Raw genomic sequence first — 27045 nt, forward strand, 5'->3', positions numbered from 1 at the left:
TAGCGGTGATGCGAGTCATTGGTCCACGTACAGATGCGGCTGAAAGAAATGCTCGTGCAACTGAGTGTTTGTCTCTGTATTTGTCTGTTTATCTGTACCTATGTAATTACTGGGAAGAGAAAGGAACTCACCACAGCACTTCATTATACTCAGGACACATATACCTGGTGCCCTTGCTTTTCTTCCTGATGGAACACCGTAGACACCTGAAGCGTGAGGGATCATCTCCCGCCTGTTGGCGAGGGAGTTGTCCAACCGAAGCCTTTCGGTGATAACCACATGGCGCGCTTGGAGGGGGGTGGTCCAAGCCCCTGTGCACGCCTCTGCCTTAGAGGTGGAGGCTTTAGGAGCAACACTAGGATGAGCTGCCTTATGAAACGCGCGAGCTTGCCCATTAAGCGTCACAAGTACACCAATAGCTTCTTCAGGTTTCTTCAGGTGACCCCTCAGGTGTACCAAGCGAATCCACAGACAGAGTGGGTCTTTGGTGTGGGCTGGTGGCACGTGTGGGAAGTGCCGAACTGGTGCTGGCAGGAGGTTGGGCAGGGGTGGGAGAAACTTCTTGTAAGAATCATAGTGAAGATCGGGAACATGGTTGATGGAGACACCAGAGGTAGGCCACTCATCGGGATTGAAGTTGAGCAGCCTATCAACTATGTATTCCTGGAACTGAAGGAGACTTAGCGTCGTATTATAAGACATTTCATCGCCCAAGAACCCTCATTTGACAGGGCTTTCGTAGGAGCTGTGGGCATTTCCAGTAGTAGTTCTATGACCCTGGTGATAGTGTGACTCTTCCTCTGTACCGTGAACCTGAAGAAACGCTCATTAGAACCCGATTGACCCCCTCTTTGACCTTTAGAAATATATAATGTGAAAAGCGAAGGTGTCTTGTAATACCGCCCTTAGTTTCTAGATGTCGTTGTTGCATTACTTGTAGAGGACAGATGCATCAAAAGGGCCATGTTGATGAAATAGAAAGTGATCTTATTGGTCCACTTCTCTGTCCTTCTCTCGAATGGGTAGTAGTTAACCGTCTGGTCAAAGGGATCAACCCCACCCACGTTCTGGTTATAGTCCTAAACCATGACGGGCATCTTTATAGTCTTAATGATAAGTTTAAATTTCCCGTTAGTGTCCTTGACCTTAGCGTGGACTCTCTTAGGCGTGGCATCAGCGTTGTGGGAGGTGGACACCATGGGGACGATCCGTTTGTCCTTACACAAAAGCACTTGCACGTTATCCTTGTGCATGGATGCGATGGCGTCATCCCCGAGTAGCTTTTTCTTTGCAATTTCCTGCAACTTCTTTGGTGCTCCTTGGCCGACTGCCAGGATAACCCCCATGACCCTCCCCTCAACAAAATAACTTATTCCCACTAGGATTTCTGGGGCAGTGTATCTCACCACCCTCAAAACTGCTCGTTTTTACTTTCGACACGCAAGCGAATGTACGTTATCATTATACTATCCCCACAAGTACAACTGTCAACCAAAATGAACCCGTAGAACACCAAAACAAAGATTATTGTCTCTAGAAAACGCTTGAATACTTTATATTTTAAGTGTAAAACGAACATTCTTTAATTAGATACAGATAATGGCGAGCGAAAGAGCAATAATTTTTCTGGCTGTAACTCGTAAGCATGATACCATGGATGATATTGCGACTCTTTATTGGTAACAACTTTTAGCATCATCCTTACGAGTCACAACCAGAAACCTTATTGCTCTTTCCCTCGCCTTTATCTATATCTGATTAATGAATGTTCTTCATACTTTGTCAGATGAATTTCTAAGAAATGTGTAAAGGACCCTAGTCACTAGTGTCCTGTTTTGTGACAGGAGCCGCGCATACCCTAGAGTGTGACCAGAGCAATAACTCATTGTGTGACAAAATCCTTTCGCGTTTTCTGATAGGGGCCTAATGCATGATGTGACAAGTGCCTGACGCATGGTGTGACATAGGCATGACGCATTGCGTGAGAGGGACCTAACGCATTGTGTTACAGGTGCTGACAAATTGCTTGACACGGGCCTGACAAGTTGATTGACAGATGTCTGACGCACTGCATGACGGGCATGACACATTGTGTAGCAGGAATATGATGTACTGTGTGAGGAATGCATGAGCCATCATAACAGGTCATAGACAAAGATGCAAGACTAATGTGTGGCGGGGCTGACACATTTTGACGAGGGTCTGATGCATTGTTTAATATGGACAGAAAACATAATGTAAGAGGGCCTAAGGCATTGCGTGCCATGAGCATGACAATGTGATAGTAGCCTGTATAAGGGCACCCACCACTTCACCATCCAAGGTCCCGACGATCATCTGGAGGCCGGCTCAAATTAACGAGCAACAGCAGCTAGAGTAACAACCCTGTTCTCCACCAGGCCTCTCGTCCTGCACCCCTTTCCTCACTCAAGCCGGCAGCCTGCAACCAACTTCTCTATATCCTGCACCTGTTACCGAGGCGTTCGCCTCACTTGAAGAAGACAGGTGCTGAGCTGTAGCCACGCTCCTTAGGCCCTAATGCAATGTGTAACAGAGGCTTGATGTATAGTGTTACTTGGGCTAATGCATTGTTTACCAGGGGAGACATGCATTTTTCAACAGAGTTCTAATGTTTTTTTTTTTTTAGCAGAGGCCTGGAGTACTGTGTAGCAGAAGCCTGATGCATTGCGCAACGGTCTCTTACGTATAAAGGGGCGTAGTCATATCTCCTACAGAACTACACAAGTTAGAGTAGTCACTCCCACATTTGCTACACATATTCCTTCATATTATTTCCTACATAAAAAATGAATACTCAGCACATCTACACATAACAGTGCATCCATTCTAATTCCTATAGTTATACTGTTATTTCTCTTACAATTCTGCAACCAAGCGGAATGTACAAAATTGGTGAAACTAATGCAAGAAAGAGTACAAAGCGCTGGAGAATATTAATGTTGGATTTTTTTTCTCTTTAACAGCGTACGTATATAAAATGGAGCTGTAAAACAAGTTGTAAGTGGATTTCATGAGCACTTCAGTTTCAGTTCACTTCAAATGAACTATTTAAATGGATGCATGATGGTGCGACCACAAGGGTAGCCATGCAATCTGCACAGGACAGGAGGCAGCGTGTCGGCAGTGGCTCATGACTGGTGGTCAAAATTTCGAGTCAAGCAAGAATTAAATCGAACGCGCTGCCTTGCAAGGAAAAGGAAAATATGACTAGAACCCTGTAGGAATTGTGACTCTGCCTTTCTTTGTGTAGGAAACGTGTCTAATAGAACCCTGTAGGTATTGAGACATGATAGATTTTTATGTTTAGATGTTCTCTCTATAGGAAACGCCACTACTCTAGAAACTGCTTAAGTATTAGATGTGATGTGTAGGAAATGCGTTATAGGAAGTGTGGTGCACATCCGTATAAACAGTGGCGTGGTACATGGTGTGATATGAGCCTGACGCATGATGACAAAAACCACCGCAGTGTGTGATAGGGCACTGACGCTTTGTGTGACAGGGGCCTGACTCATGGTGATACAGGGGCCCCATGCAAGGTGTGACATAAGCTCCAGGGATGGTGTGTTGGGGGCCGGATTCATAGTGCGACAGTAGCATGATTTGTGGTGTGCCAGGGTCCTATGTATGGGGTAACACTTGCCCGACTCATGGTGTTACAGCGACTTGAAGCATAGCCTTACAGAGGCCTGGCGCGTAAGGTGATAGGGGTCTGACGCATGGTGTGGTAGGTGTGACAGGGGTCTTATGCATGGTACACATAGGCTCTTATCAGTCAATGGGGTGCCTGTACCCTCACTTCGTATGTGACAAGGTGTGATGCAAGGTGTGCTTGGACCCTGATGAAGTGTGACAGGTGCCTGACGCATAATATGACACGGACCTAAAACGTGGGTTGATAGAGGCTTCAAAAAACAAATTAGCATCGTCTTGGCTACTCAATTTGTCTGATGTAACCATCAGCCCGCATAAGACCTTGTAATCGGGCAGATGGGTGACAAGCCTGACGCATCTTTCCAGGCAGCAACGTGTGGCCTCGGGTGTCGGGCGGCAGGCTGGTTGGCGGCAGCCTCATGCTGGCGGCCGTGGTGGTGGGCTCCCTTTACTCAGGCTCCATCACTGCCTTTCTCACCATACCCTCCAGGTGCGGCTCCTCCTACAACACAACCTGCCTTCTGCCACCCCCGATCATCATCATCCTCATCCTCCTCGTCCTCAGCTTTTTACTCATCCTCCTTCTCCACTTCCTTCTCCTGCTGTTTCTCCTCCTCCCCATCTTCTTTTTCCTCCTCCTCTCCTTCTTCCTCCTCCTCCTCCTCATCTTCTTCCTCCTCCTCCTCCTCCTCTTCTTCTACCTCCTTCTCCTCCTCCTCCTCCTCTTTTTCTTCCTCCTCTCTCTCGTCATCAGCCTTATCTTCTTTCTTTTTCTTCTTCTCATTATTATTGTTATTATAATTACTATTACTAATATCATTATTAATGTTTTATTATTAATATTATTAATACTATGATTATCATTATTAATGTTATTATTACTATTATTATTATTATTAGGCCAAAGAGACAGATTGAAAGGCGTACAGCGGGGGTGACGGCGGGTGCCACGCCTGTGCTTCGAGTCCTGGCTGAGGTGTAATCAATATTATTATTATTATTATTATTATTATTATTATTATTATTATTATTATTATAAACAACAACAACAACAACAACAACAACAACAACAATAACAATAATAATAATAATAATAATAATAATAGTAGTAGTAATAATAACAATAACAATAACAATAATAATGATAATAATGATTATTTTCATCTACTCCAGTTGTCACGGCATTTACCATTTGGGCAACCACTTCACCCCGCTGTGTTGTGTCGTGATATGTACGTACAGCAGTGACTTGTATTACGATTTATTCATTTGCAACAACTGAGTCGTGATCGCCACCGAATGCATAAGTTGTACCTTTGTTTTCTTCTCGTATGAGTCGTTTTCCTCTTACCTTCCACATACAATCTTTTGACGGTGATACAGAGACGCGATTTCTTTGTTAGGTGGCGATTATTTTATTTCTTTTATTGTTGACTTCAGTTTCATTTGTACTAGAGCTCAATGAATATTTATTTATATCATCTCTGTATATTGCTGGCCTTGTAGTTGGATCTTTGAAGGAGATAGTTAGTACTGTTATGCCGGACGTATTACTTGGGTTCCGTGTCGCCGTCAGGAGACTCCGTGGGAGGGAGATATGTAAACACTTTGCACAGCTTCTGTAGTTTAATATTCTTCCTTAGTAGTACACTTCACTCTGACTCTTCACTTACCACTAGCTTACTATGACTGGGACTGGCCCTCTCTCGCCCTCTTCTCCTATATATATCCAGAACAGTACAGTCTAGAATGTTACAGTATATTTTAGATCATACAAGAACATGTAGCAAAAATATATGCGAGTTGGCAACACTTCCCGCCTGGCGCCTGGCCGCGCCCCGCGGGGCGCGGACGGCTCGCCTTGCTCCCCGCCCCCTTGCTCGTTTCTCCGGGAGCCTTCTAGAGGCCTATGGTTGCCGGGGGAAGCTTCCAGCACAACAGTACCTTTAAGAAAACCCGCGAGCACTAATCTCCCAGACGCCCTTTACTTCACTCACTCACTCAGACACTCGTTGCCAGTTCACTTACCGTACCGTTTTCTTCGACAAGTACTAAACAGACGTGCCAGCCCTCACTCCTGACCAACCATTCCCAGTACACAATCGTCTACATCCTACAAGTTTGGTACTCCTCAAAAGCAAGATGGATATATCAGAGTTGAAAACGCTAATAGAGCGCCAGGACAAAGCTTACAAGAATGCTCTGGAAATATTCATGAAGCAAATGGAGGAACGAATTTAAGCATATCAGGTGACTGTGAACAACGTAGCGAGGAGTTTGGAGTTCACACAAAAAGAGGTAGACGATCTTAAATGCGAAGTGAAGCAGCTACAACGAGAAAAGAAGGGAGACCAAGAAAAGATATGAGGCTTGACCAGCGATCTGCAGAATATGTGCATGATGCAGAAAGAACTGGAGGGAAAAAAACAATTATCAAGAGGACTACAGTTGCTGGATTAATCCTTAAATCATCGGACTGGACGAGACTCTGAATGAAACATGAGGGCAGACTGCTGTACAGATGAACAACTTGTTGGAACAAACTCCAGTTACCCAAGATGGATATCGAGCGAGCACACAAGAGTTGGTCAGCAGAGGGAAAACCGGAGCAGACCCGCCATCGTTCGCTTTTCAAGATATTGCAACAGAGAGGCTGTTATAAGAAATGCAGCAAAGCTCCGTGGGACTAACGTTTTCATCAATGAAGATCTGCGTCCAGCCTCACAAGCAATAGGGAAAGAAAATGCTATAAGTGAGGGCAAAATAGCCATTTCAGGTACACAAAGTTGATCATCAAGGGAAGACTCTGACCGCCGATATCACAAGTTCGTAGCAGTGACAACGTGGCTCGGACCAGTGGGTATCCTGTTCAATGAGGTACTGCCGCTTTGGTGTCGTCAGACATCCCCTATCGTGAGACATCCCATCCTGAATATATACATGAATTTCGACACGGTACCCTGTCTTTTGTTGACTGGCTGTCGGGATCTGTCCCACCCAAGTTAATCTATATTATTATAAAAGCAAATGATGACGTATGTATGTTTACGACAAGGATATCAACAGTTACTCTTCTTCTTGTGACCTGTTCCGCTTTGCATCGGTTTTTAGGTTTTCCTTGTTTTTTTGTCGTTGTTTTTTTACACTTACATGCTTCACTTAGTTACTGTGATAGGAAAGATTGGGTTCCGCAATGCGAAGTTCAGGATGGGATGTCTCACGACAAAGGATGGCAGACGACACCACATCGCGGCTCGGGACAGTGTGGGTGTTGCTCACAGAAGTGTCGGACCGGCTCGGGATGGTTGTTGGGGAGGGCGGAGTTAGTGCTACTACTTCAGTTCACCCCAGCACTCCTCGAGATGACAGCTGCCGGAGACAGTGCTGAGCCTGGTGCTGCTCTGCGTACGGGAATGGTCCCACGATCAAAGCAGTGTCAATACAACACTGTATTGAATACTTAGATATAAAGTAATAGATTCTCACTTACTTCCATTTTATCACTTGAGTGATAAGAACATTTTCGAGATGTTTACTGTAAATCACGTTTCCTTTGAGTGTGATTAATGAAATTTCATATGAGCAGTTTAACGAACAAAACATTCTGGATTCAGTATACGATTTTCTTGGGAGTAATGTGAAAATTCCCCAGTGTAACTATCAGTTTTATGAAAACTTTAATTTAGATTTACAGGAATGCAAAGGTTTAAACATTGCTGTTTAATATTAGCAGTGTGCCACTACACTTTGAAACTTCAGGACCAATGGTTAAACACAATTATAGTATGTTTTGATGTAATAGGACTGAGACTCGCTTAAATGATCATATTTCTTCCTTATACAGACTTAACTCATAATGCATTTTACGAAAATAATAGTACTTCAGCTGGAGGACTATCTATTTATTTTCACTCACTTTTCAAGTAACATATAACATGACCTCTCTCAGAAGTTGCCTCACATTGAGTCCTTGTTTATTGAAGTTTCAGGGCGTCATAGATTTATAATTAACGAGGCTTGCCCCCCTGGCCCCTCCCCAAGGTAAAACGTATACGAAAATGCATTATAATAATAATTCTTTCACGTGCTAATTTACCACGAATATTGGTTTGGAGTGGTGCTCCCTAAGATTAACCTTGATATTTATATGGAAAACGTTCTAGTAATGTATGATAAACATTTTCCTATAAAAGAATGTAATATCAAAGAAAAACATTACAGCAAACCATAATGTAGTGCGGCGACGGCCTGATGAACAAGCCTCCCATAACCCATTTAGCCAGTGGGGTACCTCTTTGCCCGACTCGGTAAGGAGTGGCTCTCCCGTCACGCTGGTCGCGGGTTCAATCCCAGGCAGCCGGCGAATACCCTCTCCTGGTTGTGATTAATTTCTCGTGTGTTTCGATACACGCAGGGGACGTGTGGGACCGAGAGAGTAATAGAAAAAGTAGAAAATATCCTCATTAAACATATGTGACATCAGCAGTTAGGAACTCAATCAAGGAACGTAACAGATTGCAGAAGTTGTAAGTCAAATGTCCCCTCACCTATGAAAAAAAAAACATTCAAGAAGTTTAGAACTACACTTAACAGCCAGATCGGAAGGAGAAAATGATCAGATTTCAAAAAATCTGACAATGGGAAAAGAGTAGACCCAAGCAGACTTCATTTAATCTAGAAAATAATCACATAACAAATAGCCTTGAAATAGCCAGAGTTCCAACCGATACTTTTGTAATGTTGCCGGTAGCCTGGCACAGAACACCAAGGATCACTCAAGATCATTTGAGGAATATTCCCATCCATAATTGTTTTCCTTTTATCTCCGACCAACAGACCGCCATTAAATAAATAATGTAATTACTGACTTGAAGAGAACCGCCCCAGGTCATGATATCAATATGATAATAATTAAAGGCGTGAATATCAAATAAATTTGTGTTGGGTACCTGCCCACGCATCTGTGCATGGTAATGAGGAGGCCGATAAGGTGACGCGGGCCGCTGCTTCTCGTCCTCCCTCACAGTGCACGCTTCCGGACTTGTATTCCACCGTGCGGTCTGCACTCCAGAGGGTATGGCAGCGCAGGTGGGAGGATGTGACTGCCACGACAAAGATGGGGGAAGTCACGATCAGGGCTGTGCGTCCCTGGTCGTATCCACATATTAGGAATCGTAAGAGCGAGACTGTCTTGGCCCGCCTTAAGAGTGGGTCACACTAGATCTATACATGGCTTTCTCATATCCCGGGGAGTTCAGCCCTACTGTGATGACTGCTTCGTCCCCGCTGTTACGGCTGGGCTTCACCCGCCGCCTTGTTTTATTCTTTTCCACGGACACGGGCGGTCACCACGTGAATCGCCCATGTGACACCTTTGTTTGGGCCGGTATTTTCCGGATTCGGTGACATTTTCCACCCACGCCGACCCAGCATGAACTGGATATTTCCGGTTTGGGGAGCGGAATATTCCCACCCGCCGACCTGTTTCCCGCGCACGGGCATAGCTCCTCACACCAGCCGCCCGACCCGGGGTCAATGTTGCCACCGGGCTGTGCTTTTCATTTATGTCTCTCCGGCCCGTTCAATGTATTGTAAACATATGCATATTTTATTTTATGTTTAGGTTAGGATATTTATGTATTGTATGTATTTTGAGCTGTCGTGGGGGAGTTCTTGTCCCACACCGCCAGCGACGTCTGGCACCCCGCTCGTGGGCGGCGAGGTGGCAGCCACCCCAATATAAGGAGTGACCCAGGGACGTGCAGAGAACTTTTTCAGGGCAGGTGCTCAAGTGAAAAAAAGGGCAAAAATATAGTAATGAAGGAGAATAAAACATATATCTGCTCAATACCCTTTCAAATTTGTATAAACTGTCATAGGTACCAGCAGGCTAATATTTTATATGAACATAAAGTCTACTGTACTGATTATCAGTAGAAGACTAGGGAATCTATTTAAAGAAAAAAAATCATATATTACTTATACATAAATGCCTGCAAGAAAATCAATCCGTATGATTAATACAGTATGCTATTAACCAGATCTTATCATTTTATATTTACAAGAGAACCCTTCCGTGTGCCATTTCTTTGAATATGGTCATAACCTCACTGTTGTTGATTTGTATATCCTTTTCAATTGCTAGCAACAAGAGATCAGATAACCTCTCCTCACTGCACAGGGTGCGCAGCTTTGTCTTCACCAGCTTGAGTTTAGAAAAGGTCCTTTCCACTGTTGCAGTTGTGACGGGTAGAGTGGCATAAATTGTTAAGAGTTCAAGCATAAGTGGAAATATCTCCTGGGCATTGTTTTCCTTTATCAAATTCAGCAGTGTAGCTGCAGTGTTCTGTGGCAGGCATGGAAATGAGGAATAGAATATCTTCAATTCCAACCGTAGGTTGTCTACTTCTTCCAGCTCATAAAACTGGCATAATTTTTGCAATGACTTGAATGCTTTTTCATTCACAGGTTCTTTCCAGTTATCTTGAACTGTCATGCAATGGAAGGCATTTAGGATACCCCATGTTGTGTTGTCCCCACCTTTAACCCTTTCGGCTGGAGTGGTTAGAATATTAACCACTTGTTCTAACGAATCCCCTAGACTATTGTAGCAGTGCGCTTCAAAACTGACCACCCTCGTGCGTGCTCAGTGACCGTCTCTTCACGTTCCCGCGCTCTGTTGCCCCAGAGCATGCATTATCAGACTACAACTTGATGTGGAGAGGTGAAGATGGCGCTTCCGGTAAGTGTTTTCCTTTGTATTTTTTTGTTTTGATGTGTAATTATATCATGAATGTTTTAGACGTTTCTATTATTGAAATTATACCAGTTCTTTGTGATAAAAATGTGTATTATGACATAAACCTCATGTCGTAGTATTTATATAGCCTAGTGTGGTGGTTAATATAATGACCACTACCACCATGCCCCAGAGGGAGTAATACTTCTTTGGCTCAGAATAAACAACCATTACAATGTAGAACTAACTAAATGTAGCCACTGCATCGTATTTTACAAGGTCTAAATAGACTATACAATTTTTGTTTGTCAATATATAATAAATAAATAAATAAATAAATATAAATATATTTATATAGAATCACTACCGCCATTCCTCACTGGGTATATGGGGATACATATTTTTATAAAAACAAATAGTCAATATTTACGAAACAAACTGAAAGAAGTTTAGCCTACTATATCATACGATGTTGTATGTACAAGTTCTTATTAGGCTTTACAAATATTGTTTATGTCAATAAATAAGTATATATATATATATATATATATATATATATATATATATATATATATATATATATATATATATATATATATATATATAACATTTTTTTCAAATTATTATCGTGTTTCGAAGATGGAAAAAAAAAACCGTTTGATGCTTACAGTAAGACTATTAGAGCAATCAGAAAAAAAAACATTTTTAAAGCCTATCTCATGTATTTTTATTTTGTTTCAGAAACCAAACTCAAGAACGAGACTGACAGACGATGAAATCAGGGATATACTCGATGCAGATGTTGTCACTGATTTTCCTATTGAATCACAGGACGAGGAGGAGAGTCTTATTTCTTGTATTTTTGTTCTGATTTTTTTTGAGGATAGACTAACCACTATGGAAGATTCACCTGATGTTCTATTGCAAGCTTCGGACTTCATGCTAGCTGCGCCTGCTAGCCCATGAATCACACTAATTTTGAACTTTTTCAGTGTATATATGACTTACTGGGCTAAGCTCATTTTCCGGGAATATGCTAGATGGTCCAACCTTTTCACTGAATACTGGGAAGTTTATGTCATACATCTTCTATCTCCATTTTGGAACAAAATCATGCGAGACAGCAGAAGTGGCTATGGCGTCGACAAAGTCTTCATCGGCATCACAGTCGGACTCATCATGGTTGGGTGGTTCACGGATTTCCTGCAGGGGGATATCTTCTTCAAGATATCCCTGCATGAAAATCTTCATTCTGAAATAGTTTACCCTCTAAAAAAATAAAAACAAAAATACCATAAGAAATAAGACTTGATAAATCTGATCACCTTCCAACCAGAATTGAAAGACACATACGATGTAATTACTGCAGCACAAAAAAATGATTCGAACCTCATCGCACTATTTGGGAAAGCTCAGTTTACGAAGCTCCACTGCTCAATAACAAAAGGGGATGCTTCACAAAGTTTCCCAGTGTTGAAAAGTAAGACTAGAATATATAAACCAAATAAAATGTGAAAGTAAAAGAAAAAAAAAAGTGTACCATGTAGTGCCTATAATTAGAATGAGGAAGTCTCAACATTACAGAATTTGTTTTATTGTTCTAATTAAGTTTTCCTAATTTTTTTCATATGGAGGTGCATTTTATTATATCTATGAAGTTTATTATACTAAATACTTAAAAACTTACATTTAATGAATAATTTTCTACAAGGAATATTCAATTTTATTATATTTTTTATCCCGTACACTGTGTGGCAGTGGTTATTTTATTAACCACCCTATAATTGTGTAACTAATAAATTTTCAGGCAAAAAACTGGTCAATAACATTTTATTACCCTCAATGCATTACATAAAAGCGAAATATAAGAAAATTTTCACAAAGACAAAAAAAAGTTTAGCTCCTGTGATATTGTGTCTAAAAACACATAAAACACTCTCACGCGGTAGTAGTCATCCAAGGTTTGGTATTGATGGTCCTCCGTAGCAGATGTAGCACTATACTTGCATCTTTCAGGCATTTTTCTTCTTCTGCCTTGTCCAGAAATCACAGAGGGAAGGTCGATGGCCATAGTTTCAGCTCTCTCTTTAACCTTTGTAAAAATCTCCTGAAACTTTTCATCATTTCTTAATAATTATTCATAAACATTAATATTCCCTGCTAGTTTTACCAGTTCAGGCAGGTGGTTGGGAGGGAGAAGGGAGGGGGAGGGAGGAGGGAAGGGAGGGACTGGGAGGGACAGGGAGGAGGGTAGGAAGGGATGGAGGGAGGAAAGGAGGAGGAAAGGAGGGGAGGGTGGTGGGAGGGAATGGGAGGGGGTAGGAAGGGATGGTGGGAGGAAGGAAGGAGGGAGGAGGAGGGGAGGGAAGGAGGAGGAAGGAAGGGATGGAGAGAGGGAGGAAGGAAGGGATGGAGGGAGGGAGGGAGGAGGGGAGGGAGAAAGGGAGGCGGGGGTAGGAAGGGATGGAGGGAGGGATGAGCCGTTGAAATAGTATATACATATATAATGATCAACATACATTAAAAGAATGAGAAAAATAAAGTGATCATAATTATGAAGAAAAGTATTCATAGATTAAGAGATTTAAAGTTGGCCCCATTTTATTTTCCACTACGCTGTGGACATCTGGCAAAACCATGAAGCTCTTAAACTGGTAACTGCAATTCTAGACAGATAAGGAGGAAGAGAAGAGGGAAAGATGATAGGAGAGAGAACTGAGAGAGAACAAAGATAACGATAGGGGGAAACACAAGCGAGACCTCTGAAGGCTTATTACAAGAAGGAAAACATCGGGGAACCGTGTTGAGGAAGCCGTAAGTGTCTATGTGATACGGGCAAGGCATGTGTGTATGTGTGTGTGTGTGTGTGTGTGGCGCAGAGCCGGTGAGGCGGCCCAGGACCTGATGTGCGGACGGCGAGGGAGACAGGGAGAGTCTCAGTAATTACTAATTAACACTCAAATAGGGGCTTATAACACTTATTTCACTGATCTAGTGCACATAGACTCTGGGAGAGAGTAAGGACAAGATGGCCGTCGAGGCCTCCCTGCTGGCTGCTTGTCGTCCGGACGGCCTGGTGTTGACTATGTTTAATATAATTATGATTGGGAGGGGACTATATTCAGCTCTGAATGGGACAATTAATTAAGCTGATAATGAAGACATGTATGGAACTAATTATAAGTTGAGGCAATAGTAAATTAAGCGAAATATGTAATGAAGTCGTGTCAATCCTGCGAGACATCGAACGGGCGGGGCACAGGCCTGTATTACATTTCTCTGAAAAGGGCACTTTTAAAACAGGAGCAAAAGGGGCAGGTGCTTGGGCACCCCTAGCACCCCCCCTCTGCACGTGCCTGGAGTGACCCGAGGTCACTAATCCTTCCCTTGTTTTCCCGTTCACCCGTCGAGTTAGAAGGGAGGCCGACTTCTCTCTCTCCCCTTTTGTGTCCCTGCAGCGCCTTCTGCAGTTTTCCACGTCTGCAAGCGTGTGTTTTCTTTTACGGGAGAGAGAGTCGTTACTGTTTTAAGGTAAGGTTTTTGGTGTGTTTTCGTGTGCCGGTTTTACTGTTTCCGTGTTTATCACGCTTTAGCCTGTGTTACATGCCGCCTCCCTCGTTCAGGTGTTTTCCATTAGTGTTTTGTGCTTCTTTGTTATTTGTTTCACGTTTTAAAGGAGTGTGTGTAATTAAGGTAATCTTGGATTCTTACTTTCTTTTTTATAATTAATGTAAATATTAACTTGTAAATATATATTAGTTCATTTTGGCGTTTTCCGCTACCATTTCCTTTGTTTTAAATTATTCATTTTCCTTTTATTTGTTGTTCGGTTAGGGGAAAAGAACCTGGTGTTTTGAGGCCTAACCAACCCAGTTTTTGTTTTGACTTTGTGTTTTTTGTACTTTTCCCGAGACCCATGACCACACCAGTGTTACGACACTGGTGACGTAACACCCTTAACAGTGCAGCACCTGCTGGTCGAGTGCCCCACTTTGGGGGACCTGCGAGAGCGATTCCTCTCCCTGTGTCGCGGTGGAGATGAGTCTTTTTCCCTGGTGCTGGGAGAGAAGGCACTCTCCTCGGGGCATGACGCTTATGGCTTCCTACAGGAGGCTGGCGTCGTCAACCTCCTGTAGGTTTTACTGACTTTTTATTGAGTTTTATTTTGTTTTTAATTAATTAAATACTGTTTTTTATATATTTTTATTATATAATTTATTTTACTTAATATTCGGCGCCATATGACCCTGCGGTTGCGGCGCCAAGAACGAACTCCCCCAATAATCAATCAATCCTTTTCTTGAATATATCATAAACAAGTAATTTACAGAAGGATATTTCCCAAACCACCTACAGATAGCAAGAGTAGTTCCAGTTTACTAGAAAGATGACAGTTCTTTGTTCTTTAATTACAGGACCGTTTTTATCCTCCCCAGTATAAGTAAAATAGTTGAAGTTGTAGCTAGTAGATTAATGCATTACCTGTTGCAAAAGTGTCTCTTGTCAGAGAGGGTTTCAACCGAATTATTCAACGGAATTGGCGGTACACCATCTTTGCCAAAATATTTATAAGGCGATTAAGGCCTTAGTTGATAAATATATCAACGGACAGTTTTTTAGCGATATGTCTAAGGCATTCGACTCAATTATCCACTCAATATTGCTGAATAAGCTATTCGTATATGGTATTAGGGGTTCAGCTCATGAATGGTTTAGGAGTTACCTGAGTTATCGAAAGCAATACACTGTCTTTAACAACACTGTGTCTCAGTGCAAAAGGGTTAGTTGTGGAGTACCTCAAGGGTCAGTTTTAGGTCCTTCATTTTTGTTATTCATCATCGATTTTCCTCTTTGTAACTTAATTTCAAACTTAATTTCCTTTTATTTGCTGATGATACTAACATTTTCATTCAGGGAAGGGATTTAATCTACATGGAGAACGTAATGAATAACGAGCTAATGCGTGTAATCAGTTGGTTGAATAGTAACAAATGAACTTTAAATGTCAATAAAACTCGCATGGAAACATGGAAATGCAAGCAACAGAAAGCCTATTGGCTCATTACGAGGTTGCCCGCTTTGGTAAAGTGATCTGCTCGACAGCTACTCGGAGCAGATGAAAGCGCCTCGATGTTCAGTTTACTCCTGTCGCAACGAAATGTCGGTCGATTCGATATTTGAAGTTGATAGTATTCGCATTTATTACTTCTGAAGGAAGATTGTTCCAGTGGCGGATGACTCGGTTTGAAAAGGAACTCCTTCCAATATCTGTGTTACATCGATTCGACTGAATGGGTAAACCGTTATTTCTAGTTCTTGAGTTAGTTTGCAGTTCAAAGAATTTGGAGTAAACGACGTTATTGAACTTTTTCAGGTACTTGAAGACTTGAATCATATCCCCTCGTAGGCATCTTTTCTGCAATGTAAAGAGATTGAGTCGCTTGAGTCGTTCCTCGTACGGTTGAGCCCTTAAGGTTGGAATCATTTTCGTGGTGCGTCGTTGAATCATTTCCAGTAAATCAATGTCCTTTCTGTAATTAGGAGACCAGAGCTGTACCGCATACTCGAGATGCGGTCTTACCAGTGAATTATACAAGGATAGCATCACGTCTGGCGTTTTACACGAAGTTCCTTGCTATGAACCCGAGCATTTCTTTTATTTGTTTTGTATGTTTATTATTTATTATTATTATTATTATTATTATTATTATTATTATTGCAGCAGCAGCAGCAGCAGTAGTAGTAGTAGCAGAAACATCTCAAGTAATGGACGTCTTTCTCTTTTGATTTTGCGGCGCCCTCGTCATAAGCCACGAATATTAAAAAATCAACCGCTTTGGTGCGAATCGCCATAACTCCCTTATTTCTGGGGCTACGGAAAAGTTATTGGTATCAATCGACGGCAAAATGCAAGGGCTATATTTTTGTTTATTTAACGCTCGGGCTCGAAAACCGACTGGAAAGGGTCGAAAATCGAATAAATTCGCAAAAAAAGATTCGAAAAAAAAGTATTTGAGTTCCCAACCTTGAAACCCACTCATTTTTTGAGAATTTCAAAAAACTTATTTAACAAATGATTTAGCCCTGCCAATGTGCTTTCCAAAATGGTGCATAACGCTTCCCTACTCCAAGTAGTTTCGTCGCTAGATCTTGAAACATAAACCCTGCCGAGAGCGATTTCGACGACCTCCAGACATTTTGCCGTTTTTGTCTAGTGTGGCTTTGCTATTGCCTCTAGAAGGCTGTAATTTGGTATGTAGCCCCTCTTTGCAATGTTGTAAGACCAACTCGAAGGATCTTTTGATAGCTCGATTCTAAGTTCGTCGTCGAGCCGTCACAAAATAAACGTGTCCAAATCGTGGCAAAAGGGCCGAAAAACAGGTTACTTTGTGACAGTTCGACGACGAACTTAGAATCAAACTATCAGAATATTCTGCGAGTTGGTCAAACAACATTGGCAAGAGGGGCTACATGCTAACTTACAGCCTTCTAGAGGCAATAGCAAGGCCACACTAGACAAAAACGTCAAAATGTCTGGAGTTCGGCAGGGCTAAATCATTTGTTAAATTTTTTTTTTAAATTCTCAAAAAAATGAATGGGTTTCAAGGTTGGGAACTCAAAAATACTTTTTTTCGGAGTTTTTTTTTTTTTGCGAATTTATTCGTTTTCGACCCTTTCGAGTCGGTTTTCGAGCCCGGTCGCTAATAAAAAAATATAGCCCTTGCATTTTACCGTCGATTGATACAAATAACTTTTCTGTAGCCCAAGAAATAAAGGAGTTACAGCGATTTGCACCAAAGCGGTTGATTTTTCAAAATTCGTGGCTTAAATGACAAAGCTGGGGCAAGTGTCCGTTCCATATGAATAGGTTTCACTGGTAGTAGTAATAGTAGTAGTAGTAGTAGTATTGTTGTTATTATTATCATTATAATTAGTAGGCTAGTAGCAGTGTTCACAGAAATGATACCCCCCAGATCTCAGTGAATCTTTGAAAGGGCGCAATTTAGGTCCTAAGGGGGGGGGCGGCCGCCCTCCCCCCTGGATCCGCCACTGTTCTGGGACCTTATTCATTTGTACTGACCGGTTGAATATGTTAGTGAGTGGCTCAAGTATTTTCTGTTTAAGCTCTTATAATAACTTCGGGGACAAGTTGTCGGGTCCCGTTGACTTGTTCGTGTCGAGTTTGTCCAAGTACTTTTTCACTTCTTGGTCGCATATTGAGTCAATTTCCAGGGGCGTGAACCTCCTCGGCGGGTCAGGGCTCTCGGGAATGGTTTATATGTCCTCGACTGTGAATACGGATGCGAAGTTACTGTTGAGGATTCTGGCCATCTGTTTACCATCCTGAGTTACAGATCCGGTCTCGTCTGTCAGGGGATCAATATTGAATTTTACTTTCTTTTTTGATCTGATGTATGTGAAGAATTTTCTGGAGCTGGTTTTGATGTCACGCGCTATTTGTTTTTCATAGTTGCGTTTACTGCTCCGAATAAGGGTGCAACAAGCTCTGAGGCTGTTTTGCTACTGAGTACGGGCTTCGGCCGTGTCATTCTCTTTCATTAGGTTATAATTCCTTTTTTATAAGTTTACTGCCCTTTTTCTTTCTCTGGTCATCCATGGTGGATCTACTGCATCATTTACACGCCTGGATTTTGTAGGCACTGTAGCCTTCTCTATCCCTGAAAGCTTATCTTTGAAGTTGTTCCACGCGTTGTCGATTGTATTGTCGGTGATGTTAAGTTGGTCCCAGGTCGCAGGGGGAAGCAGCTCATGGGCTAAGTTGAAGTTTGTTTTTTTGTAGTCTGGTATCACTGACGGATTATCTACTAGTTTGTGACTTATGTTGACATTAAAACGGACTAAGTGGTGATCGCAACCATTAATTTTCTCACCAACTTCACAGTCGCGGATGAGGTCGGGGTCGCTTACTAATACCAGATCCAGTAGACTGTTTTCTCTTGTCGGTTGAGTTACAGCTTGAGTGAGGAACGAATCTTCCACCACCTCTGAGCCTGCTACCCTCTTGACCTAGTCATCAGTCCCTAGTCAATGTTAGGGCAATTAAACTACCCAATTATTATTGCCTTTCTTTGTGTTGAGAGTCTCTTCGTATAGATGGTGTGCACGTGACGTCACGATCCCATGTAAACAATAACAAACCACTGGCTGGCCGTGGCAACCGCGAACGCCGCAACGATGGTTAAGCGGTGTTGTGCATTTGGCTGTTCAAATAAGGAAGGTAGAGACAATGTCTCATTCTAGATTTTCTAGAAAGTCCACATCGAAGAAAAGTGAGCTTGAAGCAGCCATAAATCGCAGAGAACTGTGGATAAATGCCCGACCAACCGATAAAATAAAAATCTAATAGGCTACAGAGGTAGGTATACTAATATGTCATAATTATTGAAGTTGTACCTACAACAAGGTGATTTATCATAACACTGCCTGGGGTCACCACAGAGGTATATAACTCTGTGGGGGTAACAGTATCAAAGAGTTTTAAGAACCACTGATATAGATCTATACTACATTAAACAACCACACTACATATATCTTACCTTAGCTATGATGATGCACACCGTGAAAGCATTCCCTTGATTGATGTCTGTGATGAGTAGCTCACTGACCCATCCAGCAACAAAATACTTAAGAACATAGGGAGACTGCAAGAGGCCTAATGGCCTACACAGGGCAGCTCCAGATTCCCCCCCCCCCACTACCACCTGTCATCCTCGTCCATGTAGCTATCCAGTCAACTATTAAAACAAGCTATCGTCCCTGCACTCACTATGTGATTGCTGAGTCTATTTCATTCCCCCACCACCCTATTACTAAACCTTGCAATGCTTGCCTATTTCCCTCCTAAATCGATACTTTTCTAATTGAAATCCATTACTGCGTGTTCTATCCTGCTGGCTAATTCTCAGTAGCCTACTCTACTTATATCGCCTTTGTTGTAATCCTTGACTCATTTGAATACTTCTATCAGATCTCCCCGCACTCTTCGTCTTGCTAGTGAATGTACGTTGAGATGTTTTAGGCAGCCTATCTTGATATGGGAGGTTCCTCAGTCCCTGAATCATCTTGGTCATCCTCCTCTGAACTGATTCTAGCAAGTTGATGTCCATTCTGTAGTGTGGGCACCAACACTGGACAGCATAATTTAAGTGTGGCCTAACTAACGCTAAATAGAGTCTGAGGATGACCTCTGCACTTTTGTTGGATACCGTCCTGTTAAACCTAATACTCTGTCAGCCCTATTCCTCGCACTAATACATTGTTTCCTTAGTTTTAGGTCAGAATTCACTAACACTCCCAAATTCCTTTCACACACTGCTATATCTATCGCTGTGGAGTCCAAACTATACCCGTGTAATGGGTTGCGAGTTTCAACACTTAGTACGCGAGTTTCTACACTTAGTACGCGAGTTTCTACACTTAGTACGCGAGTTTCTACACTTAGTACGCGAGTTTCTACACTTAGTACGCGAGTTTCTACACTTAGTATGCTAGTTCCTACACTTAGTACGCTAGTTCCTACACTTAGTACGCTATCAATCCTACATTTAGTACGCTAGTTCCTGCACCTAGTACGCTACAGTTGTAGGTTGTAGGCTTCCAGACTTCTATAGGCTCTTAAAGTCTTGTGATTATATCTAGTACTTTTGAAGTTTATCAAATACTGATATATATCACTGTGGCGCAAGTCTGGAAGATCGCCACCTAGCAGAGTCATAATGATAATGAAACCGCACCAGCAGCTTCTCCTGCCATCGTAAATGAGGGTAATGTGTGGGTATGTACAGCGTCCACGGCCAAAGATATAGGGTTTGTTTACCTCTCGACACGGCCAGAGGATCCGGCCCACGTGTTAGGGGCGGGGCTTAGTGACGTCAATGCATACCATCTATAGGGCAATGTCGTCGGCTGCCTGTTGTTTTGGGGGCATGTATACAGTTGCAAGTGTTAGTTTCTTATTGTTTGCGGTTATTTCCATATAGACGGAATCGTATTTTTCTGCGTCCTGTTTATTCAAGAATAAAGATGTAATACTCCCGCTCTATAATAGTTTAGTCAGACCCCACTTAGAATATGCGGTACAGTTTTGGTCTCCCCGCCATGCAAAGGATATTGCTAAATTAGAAGGTGTTCTGCTTCGGGCAACGAAAATGATCCCTTCCTTGCGCAACAAATCCTACGAAGAAAGGCTTTCCACCCTTAACATGTTCTCTCTTGAGAAACGTCGCCTCCGAGGAAAACTGATCGAATGTTTTAAAATACTTAATGGTTTCACGAATGTAGACAGATCAACATTGTTTATGATCGATGACACTTTGCGCACGATGAACAATGGCGTAAAACTCAGATGTAGACAAGTAAATTCAGACTGCACCAAATTTTTCTTCACCAACGTTGTAGTGCGAGAATGGAATAAGCTTCCACCATCAGTGGTCCAGTGTAACACGATTGACTCCTTTAAAAATAAGCTCGACCGTCACTTCCTTCAACTTAATATCAACTAGAGTAGAAATGCAACGTTTTGGAGCCTTCTGATTAATGTAAAATCACTTAGGTTTTAGGACAGACCACCAAGTCTGGACCATGGGGTCTGTGTGGTCTGATTTTCTATGTAATTCTATGTAATTCTTTTTATGGCAGGGAGCGTACTTTTTACGTAGCAAATTACTCCTCCTCCTTTCTTGTGCTTTCTATTTTGCGGAGGCTTTTGTACCCACGGAATGACAATTCTGATATCAGATGTGCAGAGTTGGACCAAGTCTCTGTGATGGCTACCACATCTGGTTTTTCTGTTTCAATATACGCCCCAATTTCGTCCTTTTTGGGTAATAAACTACGTGCATTTGTATACAAAACAGAAATATGACTCCTGTTTTTTGGCTGCGACGAGTTGTCAGTTCGCTTGTCGGGGGCGTCTTTGATTACACAGTTTCTTTTAAGTCGCACCGACGCAACGGGTTGGTTGATCAAGGTCTGCCTTTGCCCCGCCTTCGCCTGCAGTTTTTTTTAATAGCTTTTTGAAAAGCTGTCAACTGCCTCGTTCAGGAGCCTTCCAAGCCGCGCCGATCCAACCTTGTTCAGGTGGAGGCCATCATCGCGAAACAGGTCTGGGCGCTAATTGAAGTTTTTTAGACTAGTGTTGACGCCGTTCGCTTTGCTGTTAAATCCGGCGAACGTATTGACTCTCGGTAGATCCCAGAGACGATGATGTGAGGGGACTTTGTCTTATATTTCCGGATGACCTGACGGTATTTTGACAGCAGGTCCTGAGATCGAGTTGACTGAACGTCGTTAGTTCCCACATGGATCAGATACACTGTCTTTCATCGCGCTTACTGAAACAGCATTAACAGCTGATTCATTATCGTCCAATTTGGCTCTCAACACATAAATGTCAAGATAAATGATCTTACATTACAAGAAGTTCAAACAGTAAGACTTTTAGGAATAACAATAGATAACAGACTAATATGGAAGTCACACATTGTAGATGTAATCAGTAAAATTTCTAAAATAACTTGGGTATTATATAAGATTAGAAATTGCTGACAGATTCCTTAAGACAAATTTACTTATTCCTAGTTTATCCACACGTTATATTGTTCTACAGTCTTGGGTGGAGCAGAGAAAACCTATATTGAAAAATTGTTCCTTACTCAAAAAAAAAAAAAAAAGTTATGTCATATTGTAACAGGTATGATCATGCAAATCCTTTTTTCCATGGAATGAAACTTCTGAAAATATGTGACGTTAACTATGTGACGTTATCTCAAATCAAACTCTTATATTTGTATATAAATCACTAAATACATATCAAACAGACAGGTTTTCAATACACCACTCACAACACTCAAACACGACGAGTGAATGAAGTCAAAATTTCATTGCGCAGAACATCCCATTCTCAGCAAAGTGTTATTTTTAGAGAATCTAAATTATGGAGCCAACTCTCCGAAGAGATAAAAAAAATAAACCTATTCCTTTTTAACAAAAAAGGAAATATCATTCGGAAGCTGTGATGCTGAGTAATATAGATTATTATTTATTTATGTACCTATTTATTTTGCTTCTTGGCAGTAGTTTGTGTCCGTACGTGTTGTATCAAAATCTGCTTGTAATGGCTATTTCAATTTGTTTAATGATTTTTCAAAATATTGCTAATGGAATTACCAACAATTATTGTTTTAATTATTAGTATTATCATTGTTATTGATATTTACTGGTAATGTTACCATTGTTGTCATCAATTATTATTACTGTCACTTATTGCTATTTTCATTATTAATCAGTGGTTAGCACAGTCGGCTCACAACCGAGAGAGCCCGGGTTCGATTCCCGGGCGGAGTGGAAAAATTTGGGCGGCTTTTCCGATAACCTACGCCCTGTCCACCCAGCAGTGAATGGATACCAGGTATTAATCGGGAGTTGTGTCCCGTCTCCTGGGATCTATTCCCTTCTCCTATAATTCCTTCCCCTTCTGTCTCTCTCCGGCATATGACCACAGATGTTGCGCCGACTAAACGAAACTTTCCAACTTTCATTATTAATAGTATTTGTAATTTACGTATTGTAATTTACAAGTTACTATTACTATTATTATTATGTTTACAATGTCTCTTACTGCTTACTGTATTATTATTATTATTATCATTATTTTTACTTGATAAAGCAATTTCACTTAATGTAATACATGTGTATATGTCAGTGTGTGTACAGTATATAGATGCGTATTTGTTGTGTAAGGATAGATGTGCATGTATATATTTATATATTTGTGTATGTGTGCGTGAATGACCTAAAAAGTAGAAATGAATGCTGTAAATTGCTACAGTTACGACTGTACAACGTAAAGAGCATATAAACTATCAGAGAGCAATAGCTCCACTGGCAAGGGCTTATTATACTTTAATTGTATTTTGTTGTAAAGGTTATTCTTGTAATGTACTTAAAGGGCCAATCAATCAATCAATCTTGACCGAAGTCACTGAAGTTAGGGTTGCTTGAAGACCTGGATAGCATGTGGGTAATCTTCCGCCACTCGGCGGTGGGACTTAAACCTGTCCCCGGCTATGTCCGCACGCTGACCACTCGGCCACCGCATGCCAAAAATCCCTGGTTCAATCACACTTGTTTTCGTGCTATCAAGATTGAGAGGTAGTTTACAAAAGGTACATGAGTATTCAAACTCTTGCTAATCATGTTATTTTTATTTATGTTCGGAATCGTGTCAAAGCTATTCTTTGACTCCCCAAAAACTCTCAAAAAAAAAAAAAAAAAATCAATCTTGCCAACTCTATTTTTTAAGGAGACGATTGGCACCTGGTTAAAAATATGCACTGCACTTTTACTACATCTTTTCCACCTCTCCCTAATTCTGATGGTTCAGAAGGTGTCACACATCTGTTTCTATGGATAAATGTTTCACTCAAACTCTCAAAGAATTCATCTCTGGTGGGTTAAGGGCATATCCCTCCTTACTACAAACTCTGGAAGACTCCTTCGCCTGTATTTTCTCTTTCCTATGACTTTTAACTCTTTCAAGATGGAAGAATCAAGACACCTCTCAAATAGTTTTTGAATAATAATCTTAAAATTCTTTACCACTATATTCCTTTTGAGGAACAGTAGTTATATGGGTTTTATTCCCAATTTTTAATGTTTGCCCTCGTGTTCTTTCTCTAGTTTGAAAATGGGCCATACTCGTGTTTAACTCCCGTTCTTATTTGCTCTTCAGGTCTTCACCGATCAACTCTTTGGAGGAGCTGCTTGAACGCAACCTTGTGCCCGCCATAAGAATGTTGAGCAGCCCTTACAATTTCTTTCTGGTGGGTGTTAATGTCCATTTTACTTTCTAACGTTTGGTCACTCTGCCAATCTACTGCCACCCTTCCACCACTCGGATCCTCCAGCCTTACAATGTTCCGTCATTCATTGTCATCCTATTAACATTCTGAACCTCTTTCACTGTCCAGTGAGTCCCTGTCACTGCTTATATACAAATGGCTGAAATATTACCTACTCCCCGTCAAATCAAGCGCCCCCACGGTGCAGTGTTTAGCGTTCCTGACTAAGAATCTGCGGGTCTGGGTTCGAATCCCGTCCATGGCAGTCGGCGTGCAGCCCACTCAGCTGTTGTTCATCCTCCCTCTCGAGGTGGTCGATAAATGGGTACCTGGGGAAACCTGGGGATGATAAACTGTAATAACCCGGGTGTTACAATGGCCCTGTGTCGGGTTGAGGGTTATCTCCCACCACAGGCTCCAGGGGCCAACAGGAAGGAGATGAGCACCGCCGCCACGCGCTGCTGTAGCGTATGCTCCCAACTTTACATTTTCGCACGTCGAATCCATTCATTGTTCACACACGTGTGGATGAAGTGCTGCTTTACCTCCCGTCAAAACATTGCTGTCTCACAGCATACATACGTGTGGGTTGAGTACTGCCTTACCTCTTGTCGGATCCTGTCATTAATGATATACATGTATTTGATGTTTTTCCTTTTTTACTGAAAAGGTGGCAGCTCAAGGGAAAAAGAGACGATACCAAAACGCACGTTGGCATTGTTGCTCCAAATAGAGGAATGACAGTCAGATTCGGTAAGATGTGTCTTGATATTTCCATTTTGAAAGTATTCGAGTAGTAGGCAGGAGGAAATACAGTTAGAGCAAAGCTATTCTAGGGTTTACCAGCGAAAAGGATGAAATAAGGATGTTGGCTAATTCTTGTATAAGGGATTTGGATAACATAGGAATGAGCTTAGGTAAGAAATTGTGCGCAGTGAGGCTTCAGGAGGTGTGTTGGCATGTAGTTAGAAAGTTCAGTAGTCATTAGCATTGAAATACCAATATAAGACACAATGAGAGACAACATTGTGCCGGAATTTAAGAGAAAGATCTGTAGGAGGAGGGGAACTGATGGTACAAAAAGCTTTTAACTCTTAAAAAAAAGGCGAGTGCGCGCGCGTGCGTATAAACCCCACACACATAAGATGGATACTCCGTACGAGGGAGGACAAGGTCCTTGTATATCAATAGTGTCTTGGAGAGGGGAATACTCTGGTGAAGACGATAGAGAACACCTAACCCTGAAGAAGTTGATTTAACAAGAGATATGAAGATTTCAAATGAGAATTTGGGTTAGGGATACACCGAGTATGATTAGTGCAGAATAAAGGGACAGGTATTACTATTATTATATTATTATTATTATTATTAATTATTATCAATTATTATTATTATTATATTATATTATTATTATTATTATTAATATATTATATTATTATTTATTATTATTATTATTATTATTATTATTATTATTATTATTATATTATATTATTATTATTATTATTAATATATTATATTATATTATATTATTATTATTATTATTATTATTATTAATATTATTATCAATATATTATATTATTATTATTATTATTATTATTATTATTATTATTATTATTATTATTATTATTATTATAGAGAGAGATCAGTTAGAGAGAGAGAGAGAGGTGAGTGCAGACACTAAACAGCCTGTCCAGGAGCCCTAAAGCACCTGGCACGCCAAGAGTGTGAAAGTGAAAGCAATGAGAGAAGTAGGAAATGGATGAGATAATTCAGAATTTATATCACCGGGAAAAATGACTGGAATATAAATAAAGCTTTTTCCGATGCGGACCCATGATTGTCATATAAATTTATTAAATCTAGCAATGCAGTTGTTATCTTACGTTCCACAGTGTCATGAAATTTTACTATGATGGCACATACTGTATTGGTGGAACAGTCCGTTGTTTCATCGATTATGATGCTAAATTTGTTGCTTTGCAACTTCTCACTAAATTTCCCTGCTACGTAGTTCCCGAAGACATTGGCTTAGGTGGTGCACTTGGTGTTGGTAAACGAGTGTTCTACTGCTAGTTGGTCCACGGGTAAAGGAAAAAACTTCCCGTCAAGGTTATTTTATTACAAAATTTACATAGTCATTGGGATAGACGAAACAAAAAAGACATCGTTCTGTGTATATGCATTTATGTGAATGTTGTGTAGTGTAAATGACATTGGGGTGTTGGTGTATGTGGTGTACAATATGTGTGTGAGATCTGTAGCAGGACGTGGACAAACAACTGAAGATTAACATTTAACGATTAAGATAAACAATGAGGACGCCACGGGACAACAGGGCGCACAGGACAGGGCAACGATGAAAACATTAACCCGGTAGCTGCGGGGGTCATGTTTCTTAGGTTAGGTTAAGTTAGGTTAGGGTAAAGGCCCCTCTAAGTAAAATAATGCGAAAGAATCATCACTCACGCAAACCATTTCATAACATATCAACGCATATGTGATCAGTTTATGCATCATCTATTATATGAGGTTTATATCATGGCAGAAATTTGGCCCATCGCTGGTACACGGTAAAGCCACAAATTTGGCCCATCGCTGCTACCGAGTTAATGACGAATTATGAGTGTGCTGCCACACCATTTTATGAGTCACCGGGGAAGAGCACGCGACCGTTTTCAGCGGTGGCTTGCTACACACTTAGTCCTTTTTAATGCCAAGTGGGCCGCTATTTGGGAATTCGGAAACATCATCTTGTTAAGTTCCATGATG

General features: G+C 41.4%; 1 protein-coding gene across 1 annotated transcript in view; it reads left to right on the plus strand.

Annotated features, from left to right (window-relative positions):
* The first annotated feature begins 3553 nt into the window (after positions 1-3553).
* The window catches only part of LOC127010197 (glutamate receptor 3-like), a 41881-nt gene continuing 18389 nt past the window's right edge, over positions 3554-27045 (plus strand). Inside the window, exons 1-3 of the mRNA XM_050884075.1 lie at positions 3554-3560; positions 4042-4165; positions 24168-24258. Of these exons, the coding sequence (XP_050740032.1) occupies positions 3554-3560; positions 4042-4165; positions 24168-24258 (222 nt within the window). The remainder of the gene's footprint in view (positions 3561-4041; positions 4166-24167; positions 24259-27045) is intronic.

The sequence above is a fragment of the Eriocheir sinensis genome, chromosome 42 (genome assembly GCF_024679095.1).
Source record: "Eriocheir sinensis breed Jianghai 21 chromosome 42, ASM2467909v1, whole genome shotgun sequence".
In the NCBI taxonomy this organism is placed as follows: domain Eukaryota; kingdom Metazoa; phylum Arthropoda; class Malacostraca; order Decapoda; family Varunidae; genus Eriocheir; species Eriocheir sinensis.